General features: G+C 38.7%; 2 protein-coding genes across 4 annotated transcripts; both read left to right on the top strand.

Moving 5' to 3' along the window:
- The first annotated feature begins 1,440 nt into the window (after positions 1-1,440).
- dusp22b (dual specificity phosphatase 22b) lies at positions 1,441-6,417 on the top strand. 2 transcript variants are annotated; one of them, XM_026150875.2, is made up of 7 exons: positions 1,441-1,631; positions 2,062-2,095; positions 2,200-2,282; positions 3,175-3,224; positions 4,685-4,759; positions 5,692-5,863; positions 6,012-6,417. In XM_026150875.2, exons 1-7 carry the CDS (start codon positions 1,611-1,613, stop codon positions 6,150-6,152), a joined length of 576 nt encoding a protein of 191 aa, XP_026006660.1. In that variant the 5' UTR covers positions 1,441-1,610; the 3' UTR covers positions 6,153-6,417. The 2 variants fall into 2 exon arrangements, with proteins under 2 accessions (XP_026006660.1, XP_026006661.1); XM_026150876.2 differs by lacking the exon at positions 4,685-4,759.
- A 118-nt stretch (positions 6,418-6,535) lies between these two features.
- On the top strand, positions 6,536-15,459 carry irf4a (interferon regulatory factor 4a). Of its 2 annotated transcripts, none has more exons than XM_026149622.2 (9): positions 6,536-7,198; positions 7,875-8,081; positions 8,284-8,470; positions 9,257-9,342; positions 9,441-9,612; positions 10,171-10,218; positions 10,584-10,976; positions 12,382-12,494; positions 13,304-15,459. In XM_026149622.2, exons 2-9 carry the CDS (start codon positions 7,884-7,886, stop codon positions 13,454-13,456), a joined length of 1,350 nt encoding a protein of 449 aa, XP_026005407.1. In that variant the 5' UTR covers positions 6,536-7,198; positions 7,875-7,883; the 3' UTR covers positions 13,457-15,459. The 2 variants fall into 2 exon arrangements, with proteins under 2 accessions (XP_026005407.1, XP_026005406.1); XM_026149621.2 differs by having other exon boundaries at positions 10,138-10,218.
- The last annotated feature ends 1,520 nt before the right edge of the window (positions 15,460-16,979 follow it).

Below are 16,979 nucleotides of genomic sequence, written 5' to 3'. Positions count from 1 at the left end.
TGTGAATCCAAGTAACATTTTAGATTGATTGATTACTATTAGAGTACATTCACCAGTGTGCAGAGCTCTTAAAAGCAATAAAACTAGGGGAAAAGTATACATACCCTCATGCATAAACCGGATGGGTGGACTGATAACCAGCTCGCATTACTCTGTGTAGTAAGTGCATCACATCTCTGTCGCAGATGCTTTCCTCCCATTCAAGCTGTAGAGTAGAGGCTGGCAGTCACAAGCTGCCCCACATAGCAAAACAACACATTACCAGGAAGTTAAGTGAACTGGTGTCTGCGGTGTAAATGTGCTGTCAATGTTGGGCAGTGGGTAGCAGCACTTCCTGTTGATGTCTTTATCACAGTAATTATCAGTAGAGATCTGACATATGCCATCATTTCTCTGTAATAGCAGCACTGTAGAGTCCCGAGCCTGTCGTTGGTTTCTCAGTGCCTCCTTCAGCAGTCACACTCTATTTCTGTTCAGACTGGTTAACTGCCAGAATGCATCTAGTTGATTGTGTCTGCAGCATAGATTAAAGTTTTTTTCTAACCAAACGTGCCTTCATATGTTGTTTGAAAAATCATTTGGATAAGCGCGATTTCTGGAAGAGCCTTTTCAAAGGTGTCACAATAAAAGTTGTGTTGTTGGTGGAGAGGGCATCCACACTGGCTGGTCTGTAGGGGAAATCAGTAATATTTACTGATTTTTTTAATAAATAAATCAGTAAATATTTTATAATTCACTTTGTTGCAAACAGTGGTTTTCGCTGTGTTTTCAATTTATTTTAGTTACTTCAACCTGTTAGATAAAAGGAATAAAGTCAAGGTTCTCTTGGTTGAGGGTGATAAGTCACATTCTATACTCAGCTTGCAGATTCTGTTTCCTGTTTGTCCTGCTTAAAAGCCTTTCCACAGGTGCCATCATTCTGCTGGTGGTGGTGATGGCATCCAAACTGGGTCGTCTGTATGGAACAGAACAAACAACCTGTGGATACTTTGTGTTTTGCTTTGTTAGAAACCGCGATCTTCAGTGTTATTGCACTGTGTTGTTATAATGACATCAAAGGAAATAAAGACAAGTATTTTGTGAGGTTTTGGTTGAAGGTGAGAAGATCCATTCCTGTCTGTCCTGGCTCTATCTATCTATCTATCTATCTATCTATCTATCTATCTATCTATCTATCTATCTATCTATCTATCTATCTATCTATCTATCTATCTATCTATCTATCTATCTATCTATCTATCTATCTATCTATCTATCTATCTATCTATCTATCTATCTATCTTTACATGCAAAATGATCAATATTGATTAAATTACTGAGCTTTTCGTTGATTTCGATAATTATATTTTTATGTGGGGCTGTTTAACTCCTCCACACACATCTACTACAGGTCTGCAACGCCCTTTGCGTTAGGAAACTACAGCTCCCAGCATCCACCTCGGGAACCTCGGGCAGCAGTGCTCGGCTCGCTCGGACGCAGACCTACTGCGTTTGCTCCCCTTCAGCGGGTTTGGGAAGGCATCGAGACGCCGGATACGCGTTTTCCAGCGCCGAGGCTGCAGCGTGTGACATTTGTTCCAACTCTTCTCCTGTGAGGCGGGTCTTTCAGCATGGGTAATGGCATCAACAAGGTACGATTTTCCTCTCTTCCGTGCTCCTCAGGTTGGAATTATTGTGTGAGCGGTGCTCAGTGTTTTAAAGATAGGTGCTGGTCATTTTTGGACGTTTCATAGAATAAAAAGTTTGGTTCCTCGTTAACTTTGCAATATTAGAAAATGTAGCATCGCTGTTAGAATACTTAATCACAGCACAGTTCAGTGATCAAACTAGAATTATTTTTGGCATAGTTATTGTTTTTGTTGTTGTTGTTGTTTTAGTTATTATCATTTAGTGCCTGAATATTTATCTATTCAGACCATCAAATGACACAATTTGTAATTATAACTTCATATTTTAGGGTTTCATTTATCTTTGTAGCTGACTGGTCTTTAATCAGTTTGCACCACCACAGTATCAATCATTGGTTTTTGATATAGCAATCGGTATTCTTTTTCCTTATAGGTCCTTCCTGATTTATACCTGGGAAATTTCAAAGGTGTGTCTCATTTTCTCTTTATTATTATTATTTTTAAATTGACTTCTTATATGTGTGCAGATATAATAACGCTGTTTGACTGTGCTGTTATGCGTTTCTGTCAGATGCAAGGGACAGAGAACACTTAGCCAGAAACAACATTACACACATCCTGTCGATTCATGACAGTGCAGCTCCTATCCTCCAGGTGAGAAGCTCCCTTTGCCTTATAATGTCTCAGCACCCAGGTGTATCATAGAGGTACACATATTGAATTTCTAATAAATTTTTAAATAGAGTCATCCAGCAAACAAGCTGAGCAGATTGATTGGCTGAGAGCAGTCAGACACCCTCCACAGTTGACCCGGTCTGTCAGGTTGTTCAGGAACCACTGTGTATCAGTAGCTCTTTTCCTTGAGCAAACAGCTCTCATTTCCGTGCGAGTAAAACATACACAGGGGACTTTCTTTTACTCATGTGATTCTTTAGAGTATCATGTAAAATGCCAGTCAACAGCAGTTGGTTTGTCAGTGTGCTGAGTTGTGTGCCTGCGTGGGTTTCAGAGTAGGCGGTTGTTCTTGTCTCAACCAGCTCGGACTATGCGGTCTCTCTTCATTATTCTTTTTTTTCTGGATTATTGATTTTGACGCTTTAACATGTAAAGACACCCCCCACCCTGCCAATGGTACCTCCTGAACAGCAGGGATAGAGAGCACAAACTATTTACAAAGAGAGAAATGCAACAGAGAGCCCGAGGTTGGTCTTGTCATGGTTTCTGAACTTCCAAGATCCCATCAAGCATCAGCGGGATAAGTTGGAACAGCTGAGGTTGCCGCAGGACATCAAAGAGTTCCCAGGTCCATGACCTGACAGCTCAGAGCTAATTTAATGGGACAACAGAACAATTAGGCTGGCGTTTTTAGTATAGTGGCTAATCAGCTTTAGTTACACAGCCTGCCCTCACCATAAGCAACACACATCGTGAATCACTGATTGTGTTGGTGTGTTGGTGACATTTATTATATTCTTCATTCTGTTAGCTGATCTGTGTTAAATATTTAGGAGAACGTGACATTTGACTAGTATACTCTGTCCACCAGGAGATGACCTATCTCTGCATTTCAGCAGCTGACCTTCCCACACAAAACCTGTAAGTACCAAATTGTGCAGCACAGCAGCGCGGCACAGAACAATGAAAAGCTGAGGCAGAGTGAGAGAGTACTACATCCATTTGAGGCTTCTTTGTGTGGGTGTCTAAAGTTCATTTTCTCCAAGATAAACTGTAAATGATATGCTTTCCCAAGCTAAACATTTATTTTCTGACAAGAGCACAGTAACACAAATGGACTGAGCTCTTGGCTCTTATTTTGGTAGGTATGTGTGACGTTCAAATACACGCAGTTATTTCTATGTGAAACTAGAGAAGATGGCCAAGGGTGGTGCTTGTGTTACAATAGTCTTTAATTATATTCACACTAAAAGCAATGACCAATGTCTTGCAGCTAAGTCCTTGAATTATAGCACGATTATTGGCAAATGGTATGCTGGCTAGCTAGCAGAGGTATACAAACACACCTAGACATGTTCAGTGCTGTGAAAAAGTGTTTGCCCTCTTCCTGATTTCTTATTTTTATAAATGATAGTTTCATTTATTAAGGGAAAAAGTTATCCAAACCCACCTCGCCCTATTGAAAAAATAACTGCCCCTAAAACTAATCACTGGTGTTGCCACCCTTTAGCATCACTGTGGAGAAATGTTGGCCCACTCATCTTTGCAGAATTGTTTTAATTCATCCACATTGGCGGGTTTTCCAGCATGAAAGGCCTGTTTAAGGTCATACCAAAGCATCTCAGTCTGATTTCACTAGGCCACTCCAAACCCTTCATTTTGACCCCTTCAGAGGTGGACTTGCTGGTGTGTGCATAACTCAAACGTGCTTAAACTTCAAGAACTGACACCCAAAAAGTCATTCTCCTTCATGACTTTTTGGTGGAGAGCAGAATTCATGTTTCTGTCAATTATGACTTGTCGTTCAGGTCCTGAAGCAGCAAAGCAGTCCCAGACCATCACACTACCACCATCATGTTTGACTGTTGCTATGATATTCTTTTTATGAGATGCTTTTGTTAGTTTTACACCAGATGTAACAAATTTAACATGTCTGGCAGTAATCCAGGCTGGATGTGGAGTGAAATTCAAAAAATCTGAAACACATAAGTATGACAAAAACACACAAAGGAACTCAGGAAGGGAGGAAATCTTTTCACAGAGCTGTACATGTGATATGCTACAAATATGCACACATGTGCACCTGCCATCTTTAGCACCCCCATATGTCTCATACCTCTAAGGTTTTGAGAACATGACATTTGCTGTTCGAGACCTGTTGCATGAAATATGACACCAGCTACTTGAGATGAACACACCCTGATCCTCATGGGGAGAGGATGAGCAATAGTTTCACATGCCAGTTACAAAAACATTCCCATGCCTTTCACAAAAACATGGCAAAGATAAAATAACAGCATATAGTCTGCGATTTTGTGTTGGCATAGCAGTTTTTAGGTAGTCAGGAGCCATTTTTACATTCCTTTTTTTGTACCCCACAGATCTCAGTACTTCAAACAAAGTATTGTTTTCATGCACGAGTCCCGCCTAAAAGGAGAAGGCTGCCTAGTTCACTGGTGAGACCTAGATTACTTGTATCTTTACCTGCAAGCTAGAATTTAGGTTCACTCAAGCTTGAGAGGTGAAATTTGAATAACGGACCTACATAGATTCACTCTGTCTGTCTCAAACAGTTGCAGACATGGTGAAATTTAAATGTAGTTAATTTAAAGCTGGAAAAAAACCCCAGATCACAACAAACAAGTGCACAAATGAACTCATGTGTGACTGCTTTGCAGAAGAGATTAAGTGATAAAAACCTATTCTTGAACTTCCTAAAACAGAGTACAGTAACAAGTCTGACTGCATTGTGTTCGTGTACTAGGGTAGCTGACCAAGTGTTCACAGGGTAAAGTTATATTTGGCTAGACAGAGGGTCTTCTCAGAAATACAAGTGGCTATTTTTAAGAGCTGCTTTTACAATGCCTTCTCTAATTATGAATGCTTAGTCCCTTGTTCATTGCAAAGGCCAAAACTTATTCATTTATTTTATGTATCTCACCTTTACCTTTGCTTGCAGTATAATTGTGCAATAAATTGTGTGCACAGAATACAGAATTATAAATATTCCTGGTAACAAATCTTTTTTTCCAGTTGCTGGACTGGACTTCCTGAACTTATCTTCCTTTTTAAACAAGATGCGCCGTGTTAAATGCAGTGATTACTGTCAGAATTGGACTTTCATTCCACCTTATTACCACCACTACTTCTTTGCATGATAGTTTTATTTGCTTGTGTTATTAATAAACATCTGCACACTCTGAATATTCATCTACATTTTTCTAAATGAGGACAAATTGCTCAAACCAGGACATTGCGCTTGCTTGTACAAATGTAACACGAGTCATTTGCTATCTACAGTAAATGTGTCATGGGTGAATACTGACAATGATTTATTCATAATTGCTAAATCTTGTAGTGTTTGTTTTCCATCCCGCTCTTCATACAGTTTGGCTGGTGTGTCCCGTAGTGTCACGCTGGTTGTAGCTTACATAATGACGGTGACTGGATTGGGCTGGCAGGAAGCCCTGGCTGCGGTGAAGGTGGTCCGGCCGTGCGCTGGCCCAAACCTGGGCTTCCAGCGGCAGCTCCAGGAATTTGAAAAAACTGAAGCTGAACAGGTTGGTGGTAACAAAGCGAGCATATTGAAAATGAAGCATGAAAAGACAGGAAGTATACCCTTGCAATTCAAACTGACATCATTGTTGTTTTATATGTAGTAAAATTGCCTACGTTGCTTTTAACAGACTTAACCTTTTCTTCCTATAGTTCAGAGAGTGGCTACGGACGGAATACAAGGAGAATCCTTTTAATGATGAAGCTGATATACGTGACTTGCTTGATCAGGCATCCAAAGTCAAGGCTGAAGCAATAGAAGAACTTGCAAACACCCCACCTGGAGGTATCTGATGAGCTGTTTTGATGAGGTCTTTGGAAGATTATGGAAAGACAAGTTACAGACCCATCTGGAAGTCTGTGTTTGTATCGCAAATGGAAGGATTCTTTAAATATCATGGACATAAAATACTGCAAAAGACTTCATTATTGTGTACAGTCCACAGTCATTTTTAGTGTTGATTACTTGATGTTCCTGGTACTGTTTTCTTAACTTATAAATGTTCTGAACTGTGTGCTGTTATGATTTCATATTGTCCAATAAAAGTAATGAATTCAAGTGTTTTGTGAGGTTTCTGGTCAGTGGGCTGTCATGTTGAAGGTGATAAGACACACTCTGTGCTCAGTTTACAGCTCTGTTTCCTGGTTGTCTTCCTGTTTGTCTGTGTTCCGGGGGGAGGTCATGCATGGTGGCATCAAAAACACCAAGATAGAGTTCTTTTAATCGGTCTTTTTTGCAGGTGTCGCAGAGACTAAAAGAAACTAAAATACATCACTTTTGTTTTACCATTATGAGATTTTGTATGCAGCAGTCTCCTATACACACTTCAGATAGCTGGGGAGGAGCATGGGCAGCCACTTGATGGCGGTATTACTAACAAAGCCCTCCTATAATGAGAAGCTTTTTGAATTCAACCATGGCTTTTCTTTTGACGATAATTAATTAAACCCTGTCATCATCTACCTCTGCTAACAAATAGCACATGAAAGACTTTAAAGGCGTTTCCATCAGCAGTTTTATTTGTGGAAAATAGGTTGGACGTGCGGACTTTTGCAAGAATAAATTGGTGGGGAAATATTTTTGTGAGCGTAGCTTACAGGTAATTGTTCCATTCCGTCCCGGTGTCTGCTCAGGGTGTCTCTAAAGGGATTCCCCACCGCAGCGCTGTGTGGGCGCCGAGTTTCACAGAAATGAGCGCCCGAGCGCTTAACATCTCCTCTTGAACTTCTCAGAGCCCGATAGGCTCCTCCCTTTAACAAATTAAGATGTGATAACGTTGAAGAATTGGAACCCGAAAGCTTCAAAACAGATTTCAACGGTGGACCTGACATATTCAAAGGTAAGCCAGATCAGCGCATTTTATAAAGAAAATTCACACAACCTCTCTGTCTCGCTCTCTATATATTCTTTCATTATAAAAAAAAATACATGTAAATATTTAATATTCTTATGAGACCCCACAAGTTTCAGTCAGGTGAAAATGTCAGCATTTAACTACACGGGCAAAAACATGAACTAGTTTGTGTAATTTTGGCATTAAATTAGAGTTATAGCTCCTAAACAATACAGCATTAAAAAAAACCCCGCTACACACCTCTGTAAACCTGGGATTAAACTCTTGCGGATGAATCATAACACTTTCTTTCTTTTTAATTTATGCACGCGTCTCATATAAGTCACACTTCTCTGACAGAAAAAGGAAATTGTGCCAAACGTGATTGTTATATTTACTCACTTGAGCCAGATCACGTCCTTTACTAACGGCGTGACTGCATGAGGAAATTCTCTGCGAGCTTGAGCTCACTAACAGGGCAAATCTTTCATTAATTAAAAAAACGATGACTTTTCGGTTTAAAATTGCAACCAAACATGTTGTAAGTGGTCGAATCGGCAAATTAATAATATCAGATTTGGGGCGAGGACTAAAACTTAGAATCAAAAATAATAAATAAGCTAGAACGTTTACTGCGCCCACAGGTCTTATATGTGTTGAGTTTGATCTCATTTTATCTCAGTTTGCACAGATGAACCTGGATGAAGACAGTGGCCTGTCAGTCAGTTGCGGCAATGGCAAACTGAGACAGTGGCTCATCGATCAGATTGACAGCGGGAGATATCCTGGCCTGGTTTGGGAGAACGATGAAAAAAGCATCTTTAGGATTCCGTGGAAGCATGCAGGAAAACAAGACTATAACAGAGACGAGGATGCTGCACTCTTTAAGGTCAGACCATCCCGTCTTTCTCCTCACAGTGCACCTAAAACATCTGACAATTGCATTTTGAACGCTTTGCATGAATTATTGCAGCAAAAAGTATGAAAAATGTAAGCTACTAAACATGTGCTATTTCATTCCAAATTCCTGACTTGCTTTGGCATGACTAAAGAGGAAGTTTAAAGAAAAATCTCTTCACTGATTAATGCAGGCATGGGCGATGTTCAAGGGAAAATATAAGGAAGGTGTAGATAAACCAGATCCCCCTACATGGAAAACCAGACTACGCTGTGCCCTTAATAAAAGCAATGACTTTGATGAAATAGTTGAAAGAAGCCAGCTGGACATCTCTGAGCCGTACAAAGTGTACAGAATCATTCCAGAGGGAGCCAAAAAAGGTAAGTATTACATATGGTTAGATATTGTTCATGCAAAATACTCTAAAGCTGTGTAGAATTACATGAAGCACCACTTTTAACAACCTGTGTAGGACATGTCACATGTAGCTTGGAGTAAAATGGTTGTATTTGGATTCCTGTGCAAGTAGTACAGGCTACAAGCATGCCATAGCCATAGCATTGATTCACCTGCACATACAGAATACTGACACATTTCACACAGCAACTTATATTGTTTATAGTCTATGGCATTTTTTTTACATACATATGCACCACTGCAGTTGTGATGAGGCAGGAAGCACAAAGGAAGCCAAAGCATGTACCAAAAAGGCCGTAGTGCTTTTTTTAGAGGGCTTCGGTTACTAAGTGCAGGGTGCACATAACACAACCAGACGACCTCCAGCCTTGCATAACTAAGTCTCTGCCATCATACAACGCTTTTTGTCACACCAGAGCAATTCTTGCTATCTGTACTAACACTTTATTCTCCAAATAAACAAGATTCAGATGAACTCAATCATCTGTTGCACTAGCTTTGAAAATAACCCTGTCACTCAAATTAAAATAGCACAGCTTCACAAGTGTGCAAAACGTATTCACAGTTCAGCCCTGCCAAAATAAATTTGATTAGTGTGGTTTGTGACATATTGCACCTCACATATTTTTACAACTCTGTGCAATAAAGCATTGTTGTTCTGAATCTTTCTTTTCACACTATTTCTCCTTTATTTTTAAATTGATTATTTGGGAAATCATTTTTGGGTTGTTTTTTTTTTTTTTTTACAGGAATGAAGATGACCAGTGTGGAGGAGACCTCACCACATGCAAATAACCTTAGCTATATTCCTCCATATACATCCCTGCACAATCAGGTCAGCAGATTTTGTGGCTGAGCCTAGCACATACATGGGAACGAAATGTTTCGGTTTAATGACATACTTTCTGAGTGACCACTCGTTTGATCTTTCAGGTACCTGGTTTTATGGTTTCTCAGGAGAGAAGGGACTGGAGAGATTACCACGCACCTCCAGAACAACAGCCTCTTCCACATCACCACGGGCCACTTCCAGAGCTGCAGTATAGTCAGTGCCACTATCCATCATCAATCAGTCGGGCCTGGCCAGGGTCACACTCAGAAAACGGTACAATATTCACCTATACATGTTACGCTTTACAGATATGACATTCAGAATGGGCTAGCATTTTTCAAAAGTTTCAGTGATTTCTGTTCCAGACTGAATGATGTAAAAGATTAAGTATAAAGGGAACTTCCAATCATGTCTTTTTATTTTGTAATGTAATGCTTTTATCCAGTCGTAGTTGTAGGAGTTTATTTACTTTCAGTCAGAACGTTATATTTTAAGTATGTCAATATCCTGTTAATCAAAAGCAAATCTTAAATAACATATAAACAACTATTTAGCTGCAGTATCTTCCTTACAAATCATGATATATATTTGATGTTACCACCTGTAGGCAAACCTGGCTTTAAGAGTGATTATCCACAGTTCCACACTCATGCTATGGTGCGCTAGATGAGATACATTCTTCATACTTCCTTTGTTAAAAATAAGAGTTTAAAATTATTCTTCCTGCCCTTTTAAATTTTTGCATGCTCCCCTTCTAATCATTGCACGCATTTATTTTATTTCATTAATTTCATGCAGGTATTCAGCTCTCCTTCCACACCTACTTTTCAGAGTCTCAACCGCCCATGTATGCAGTGGACCATAACAATGCCATAACAGGTAAAGAACTGTTTCAGGCCCATTTAAACAGATACTCGTACTAACTCCTATGCTTGTTTCTAAATATTCACTAATCTACACTACATCTATTTGTGTGGCTAGGTAAGAAACTACAAACACATTACGCATTTAGTATTTCCATTTTTTAAATCTCAGAACATGAAACATGTCTATTTAAAATAGACAAAAACTCAGGGTTGAGAATATTTGGGGAAAGGTTAGAAGGAAATAAGCAATACTCTATATGCAAAGACTGCGAAAATAAAAGTTTTATTTAAGTTTAGCAATTTTCGAGACCTACATTTTATCATACAGTAAGGCTCAAATTTTTATGTTCCTGATGTATGCTTTTCTCTTTCCATCAGATCTTAGCCTGCACGTGTCCCTATTCTACAGAGAGACTTTGGTAAAGGAAGTTACCACCACCAGCCAGCAAGGATGCCGGATCACTTCTTCCTCCTCTCCCTCCTCTTCCTCTCCTTCTTCTCCATGCCCAGAGGACAAGTTTCACAGTGGGGCAGAAGTCATTCTTTTCCCATTCCCATACCCTGAATCTCAGAGACAGGGTGCTGAGATGCTTCCTAACATACTAGACAAGGGAGTGCTTCTGTGGATGGCAGCCGATGGGCTGTATGCTAAGCGCCTGTGCCAAGGCAGAGTATATTGGGAAGGACCTCTGGCTCCATATATGGATAAACCCAACAAGTTGGAGAAGGAGCAGTCATGCAAATTGTTTGACACCCATCAATTCCTTATTGGTAAGTGATATCTGCTGTGCTACAGTGTTTCCACCTACAGCACACAAAAACGCCCAAGAAAAGTGATGCAGTCCAATGCAATATTTCTGCTTTTGTGAAACTGTAAATGTTAACTTTCTGTTCTGTTTGTGGACCACAATGGTGAAAGTGCTTTTCAGGGCTTTTATTTTAGTTAGGTCAGAAAATCTTTTCACTGATTAATGTCTTTTTTTTTTTTAAATAGGAAAAAAAGTCTTTAGAATTTGCACAGAATATGTTAACCTTGAGTTTCATGATGAAAAAACATTTTCTATACTTATACACTGGTTGCCCACTGACAAATCCATTTAACAAACATATGCCCAGATCTGGACTGTACAGCTGCTTTTAAATGCCAAATAGGTAAGGTTAAAGTAAAAGTGTTACCATGTAAAATCCTGGCTTTCTCCATAGTTTAGTAGTTTGGTCTATAATGAAGCAATATTACGGATCCAAAATCTGAATCGTCAAAGAAACAAGTAACTAAACCTGCCTTATACTGTAGAATTTCCCCATAACTGTTGGCAATTTAGACGTAACGTATAGCACACACTGACTGCCTTTAAAATATAAGAGCTATAAATATATACCGAAGTATATTAGTAAAATGTGTTATTTTTGCGAATTAGTTATTTTTCTTATTTAAAACTCATAATTTGAGGTGTTTTTATTCCATTATGCTGAATTGTATTGCAAGCTTTTACAATATTTCTTGAAGGACAAAATGATTTCATGAGTTTCCATTCAATTTGCTATTCAGATCATACAGATTACACACACACTTGTTTTCAATAGACATTTTTGTCTATTTAAGCCAATATATCTTCTGCTCCATCTTTTCTTTTGTCCTAGCGTAGAGGATACTCGTATGGAAAAAAAACAATCGGTCATTAAATTCCTTGACAGGTTTGAATAATTAACATTGTAATGGTAAACAGCTTCAGTTACTTAAAGCATGTCGATGGCTTTTGATCATATTGATAATGGTTTTGATAATGGAGATGACAATGAAGAAGGTGGAGATAGCTGCAGGTGGTGTGTCTGGGTAAGTCCCTCTTAAGTCTTGAGGTAGCATTAAGAAGCCACTCACATTCTCAGCAGGGGGCCGAAGCATGTGGAGTCCCCACCCACCTCCTGTGGTCCACCACACTGCAAGATAATGCTTGGTGTGCCATTTTACGTTAAATTTTGCGTCATTCTCATCAGTAGTTTCCAGAAAAGTCATCATGATTAAGGAAAATGTCACGTTAGCAAGAAGGGGATTTTAATGTCTTTTTTAGTAACCTGAAATCTAACCATGTCATGGCTGAGTACATATTGGGTTTTGTGTTTATTACACCTCATTTTTTTTGGTTAAACTTTCTTACCTTGTTCTTTTTTCTAACAGAACTTCAAGATTTTGCCCATAATGGCCGTCATGTACCAAGACACCAGGTGGTGCTATGTTTTGGAGACGAATATCCTGACCCACAACGCCCTAGGAAGATGATCACAGCACAGGTACATAAAACTCGCTTAAAACTGTAAAACTTTACCCAATAAAACAAAAAACAAAGCAAAAAGAACAATAACTGTAGGCGATGAAAACAGATTTTAAATGATCAATCAAAGTAGTCTGTATTAATATTAGAAAATGCATATTTTCAGAAAACAAGAGATCTGAATACCATCCTTTAATTGGAATCAGTGTAGTTAAACAAGAGCCTCTGCTGTTTATGATACTGGAGCTAAACTTAAAGCTATATTTCACTTGCTTTCTTAGATTTTATTTGTAACTGAAAACGGTCTGTTTCTTGGAAGTTGCATGTTAGTTATACCATTAGATGTATAACTAAGGTCAGCAGCTTTCATTCGTCATTCGTAAAATAACAGAAAATGGATTTTACTGTTGATTGATTAGCATGTTTTTATGTGAGAGATGTACATTCATAACGGCTACTGGAGAGAGGGATGGATGGTGGCTGAAAAGGCGATATTCTATTTAAAAATTAATAATTAAAAAAAGAATTTCCTAAGTCATTAATTTTGTTTTATAACAAATGGGCCTAATTTCCCATTATTTGTTTAAAAAAAAAAGAAAAAACGTAATTTTCTTTCAAGCTAGCGAACTAGTTAGCTAACAAGACTGATATATTATTTTGCCATTTTTGATATTAATTAGAGGTTATAGTCATGATTTTTGGGAGGGAAAAATCAGAAATAAAAGCCATAAAGTCTCCTTTTTCCACTGGTTGTTTTAGTTGTTTGGTCTTTGCTTGTATAGGTACGTTAACATACATGTTTCATACATCGTCATGTTCTCCTTTTAGGTGGAGCCTTTGTTTGCCAGGAAACTCGTGTACTATTACCAGCAGAACAATGGTCACTACCTACGGAGCTATGAACACATCCAGGAACAAAACACCTCTCCTACAATTGACTATCCCTCTTCCCAGAGACCTCTGCAGCATATTCAGGAGTGACATGCATACAAAACACACACACACACACACACACACACACACACACACACACACACACACACACACACACACACACACACACACACACACACATACATACATACATACATACATACATACAAATGTACAGGACTGTGAATGTAATGCTTCAACTTTTTATCATCGCTTGTGACTGCAGTCCTGTGTACAGTAAGCGGTAGAAACTGTCACGTTAGCTAGGGGTAGAGATGGGGAAGACCCTGTTTTCACTTGCACACCTATGCATCGTAGTCTTTGTGTCTGTGACTGTGGAGTTTTTTTTTCAACAAATATTATTGTGACAGTGTGAAGGATGCGGTTTGTGGGTAGGGGGATGAGGAGAGCGGAGGGCAACTGAGACAGGAAGTACTAGCACAGGTGCACAGGAAGAATGGCCCCTAAGACAAACACTGATATGTTAAAGCGATAAAACAACATGAATGAATAGTTATTTAGTTAGTTATTTACAGGTAACAGCTGAAAATGTGATTCTTGGTCTTATGCAGTTAAGTGGCACTGAAGACAATAGCCAGCTCTACTTCTTAGCACAATGTATTTCTACACTCGACTACAATACATGATATGGTAAATAACAGTTGCTAGATAGGGAAGTGAATCATAAGATAGTGTAGTCCAATGTATTTCCCAAATTCTTAGTTTTATTGATAGAGCTGGAAGAAAGTGAGAGAAAATTATAATACAGATGCACAAAAAGCCTTGAACACTGGTTCTCAATTTCAATCTGGTTCTCACGCAGCCCTCCTGCAAGATGTTGCAAGATAATCTAAGGGGTCAAAAGCTCATTACTGATATTAGAGTTTCTACAGAAATTTTTTAAAAAAGTTTCAAAACAGCCTTTTTGTAACCATGGACGCTGTCTTCTTTGTCAAGCATTCAAAACATAATTTTGACCCATTTCCCCTATTGAAACGTAGAGAGATACAGCATTCTGCATTACAGGGCTTACAAACCATGCTGTTGTCCATGAGCTGTTCTACTGCTGGTCATGATTAGCACTGAACTAAGTGAACTGACGGAAGCTGACTGGAAAATCACACTCATCCCGTAAGTTGTAGGGAAACTATACCTGTTCCTCTTGACCTGAAACTAGTGGCCTAATAAGTAGGAAGGAAAACTACCTTTGTGGTCCAAGTGCTGGTTTACACAGGGAGGAGTTCTCTGTTTCCCATGCCTGAGGGTAGATTCTGACACACAAGGTAGCCAACGAACGATATTCATGACACGAGATGGCACTTTGTGAATCGCTAGGCAGTATAAGATGAATAATGCCAAAATGAGTCGAGTGGAATTCCTCACGCTGCTGAAGCCCTAGAGGTTAATGCTGAAGGACGAGGGATAAAGGTTTTGTTATGTTTTTCTTCTGTGATCCAGAGTTTCAATCTCTGCATTTAGTTCCTTCACACTTAAACCACATTACTTTCACAATGGCTTCAAATGTCTGACCAAAATGTTTTTGTTTTTTTTCATGAATCTTAAATAATTTTCCCTCTTAAAGATCGCTCTCCTGAAACTGCCCGATTGTCCACTGCATGAAATTGTGTTTCACATTACTTCACAGTCAGAAATGTCACATAATCAGAATCAGACAGCTTAATGTACAACGTGCCGTTGTGTGTGTGACAAAGCACATGTGTCCATGTGTGTAGGTGTGTACGTGTGTGTCACACAGTTGCAGAATTACTGTTATCTGGAAGTGACATTTATGGACTCAGGACAAAACATGTGACTCCCCCACCTACAGCATCAGTGACTCAAACACAAACACACACCCTTTTCGCGTCACAGGTTACAGTTACAGTAAAAGCAAACTACAGCTAAAACCACACGATTTTCTTTAATTGTTATTGTAAACGTTTTTTATTAAAAAAAAAAAAAGGATAAGAATCAGATATTAACATGGAGATTATTTTAATATAAAACTGCCATGAGAACAAATTTATTTTGGAATAAACTTTTTAACTACTCATGTGTACTGTGCTTGGTTTATGTTTGAGCTCCCCACATTTGCAGAAAAAGGGTGGATGAATAAAAGTCACATTTGGTTAGAAAAACAAAAAAGAAAAGAAAAGAAAAACACATTCACACATTTGCCATGGTGTTTCCCCCTTTGCAGGAAGCCACATAATTTGTAGTCAGGCTTCAGTTTTTCCGCCTTTATGAGCCGTTACTCCAAGTGACATTGTCTAAACTCGCAGCTTGAAGCTCTGGAGCTGACAGTTTAGTCAGCTAATGCACACGACATTGTTTAAAAGACTTTATAGAGGAAAATGAAACCACATGCAACACATCAGCTGCAACACTTTCTCCAAAAGAGAGTGATTCTGTTTGTTCCGTCTTGACTCAGTGACTTGATGAATCTGACTGTGGTAATAATGCAATATGAGCACGATATACACAAACTAATACTTGATATTTTTAACCTCAAAAATGACATTGCAAAATACATCACAGCAATCATTGTAACACTGTTGTGAATTTATCCATGATACATGTGTGTATCTGACATCCTTTGATTCTGTTATTCAGAGTGACAGAAATTTGGCTGTGTCACAACGGCTGGGGTTTATTTATTAATTTATGTGAAAAAAGACATGATTTAGTCAAGGCAAATAAATAGGTCTGCTCCCATTAAAAGTTAACAATGTTTTGCTGACATCTGCTGGTTGGTGTAGGTTCAGTTAAAAAAAAAAAGCTATTGGTTTATTCTGAAGAACTAGTGTCAGAAAAGTCAAAAGATAACATCAGCAAATAAACTGTAAGAATACAATTTGATCTCACTCCATTACTATGTAACTTTTAAACACCTGTCAAACTGCAGACATGAGGCTACTCACCAGGAGTGGCTGTAGTCAGAACACACATTCAAACACACACACGCACACACGCTCTATCTATCTATCTATCTATCTATCTATCTATCTATCTATCTATCTCTGTGTGTGTGTGTGTGTGTGTGTGTGTGTGTTCCTGTCTAGCTATCTTTGTGAGGACCGAAAAATCTGCATTCTACTATACTTGTGAGAACCAACAGTCACTTGTGAGGACACACTCACCGGTCCTCACAAGTTTGAAGGCTATTTTGAGGCTCAAAATGTGGTTTTAGTGTTAGGGTTACAATTAGGTTATGGTTAGGTTTAGGGTAAGGGTTAGGCATTCATTTTTAAATGGTTATGGTTAGGGTAAGGGGCTAGGGAAACCATAATGTCAATGAAGGTCCTCACTAAGATAGCTGAACGGGCTTTTGTGTGTGTGTGTGTGTGTGTGTGTGTGTGTGTGTGTGTGTGTGTGTGTGTGTGTTTTGGCTAAAACAAATTTTTCCTTAGTCTGAAATTCTGAGATTTATTTTCAAAAATATATATTTTAAAATATGTATTTACTTTTGTAAATATGTATAATTTTTTGATACTGTCAAAACTGTTCTAGGTCAAATTCTACCTTTATATATTCAGACTGATTTTAGATTAGCTACATGTTGGTCAAATCA

The sequence above is a fragment of the Astatotilapia calliptera genome, chromosome 18 (assembly GCF_964374335.1).
Source record: "Astatotilapia calliptera chromosome 18, fAstCal68.1, whole genome shotgun sequence".
In the NCBI taxonomy this organism is placed as follows: Eukaryota; Metazoa; Chordata; class Actinopteri; order Cichliformes; family Cichlidae; genus Astatotilapia; species Astatotilapia calliptera.
Note: the sequence above shows the minus strand (reverse complement) of the source record. Positions and strands in the feature narration are given on the sequence as shown.

What these genes read in the sequence shown, in the direction of transcription:
- dusp22b (XM_026150875.2), top strand. Translation starts at nt 1,611, where the DNA reads ATGGGTAATGGCATCAACAAG. An exon ending in TGGGTAATGGCATCAACAAG is followed by an intron (nt 1,632 to 2,061) that starts GTACGATTTTCC and finishes TTTTCCTTATAG; the next exon opens with GTCCTTCCTGATTTATACCT. An exon ending in GTGCAGCTCCTATCCTCCAG is followed by an intron (nt 2,283 to 3,174) that starts GTGAGAAGCTCC and finishes TCTGTCCACCAG; the next exon opens with GAGATGACCTATCTCTGCAT.
- irf4a (XM_026149621.2), top strand. Translation starts at nt 7,884, where the DNA reads ATGAACCTGGATGAAGACAGTGGCCTGTCAGTCAGTTGCGGCAATGGC. An exon ending in AGGATGCTGCACTCTTTAAG is followed by an intron (nt 8,082 to 8,283) that starts GTCAGACCATCC and finishes TGATTAATGCAG; the next exon opens with GCATGGGCGATGTTCAAGGG. An exon ending in GGAAGATGATCACAGCACAG is followed by an intron (nt 12,495 to 13,303) that starts GTACATAAAACT and finishes TTCTCCTTTTAG; the next exon opens with GTGGAGCCTTTGTTTGCCAG.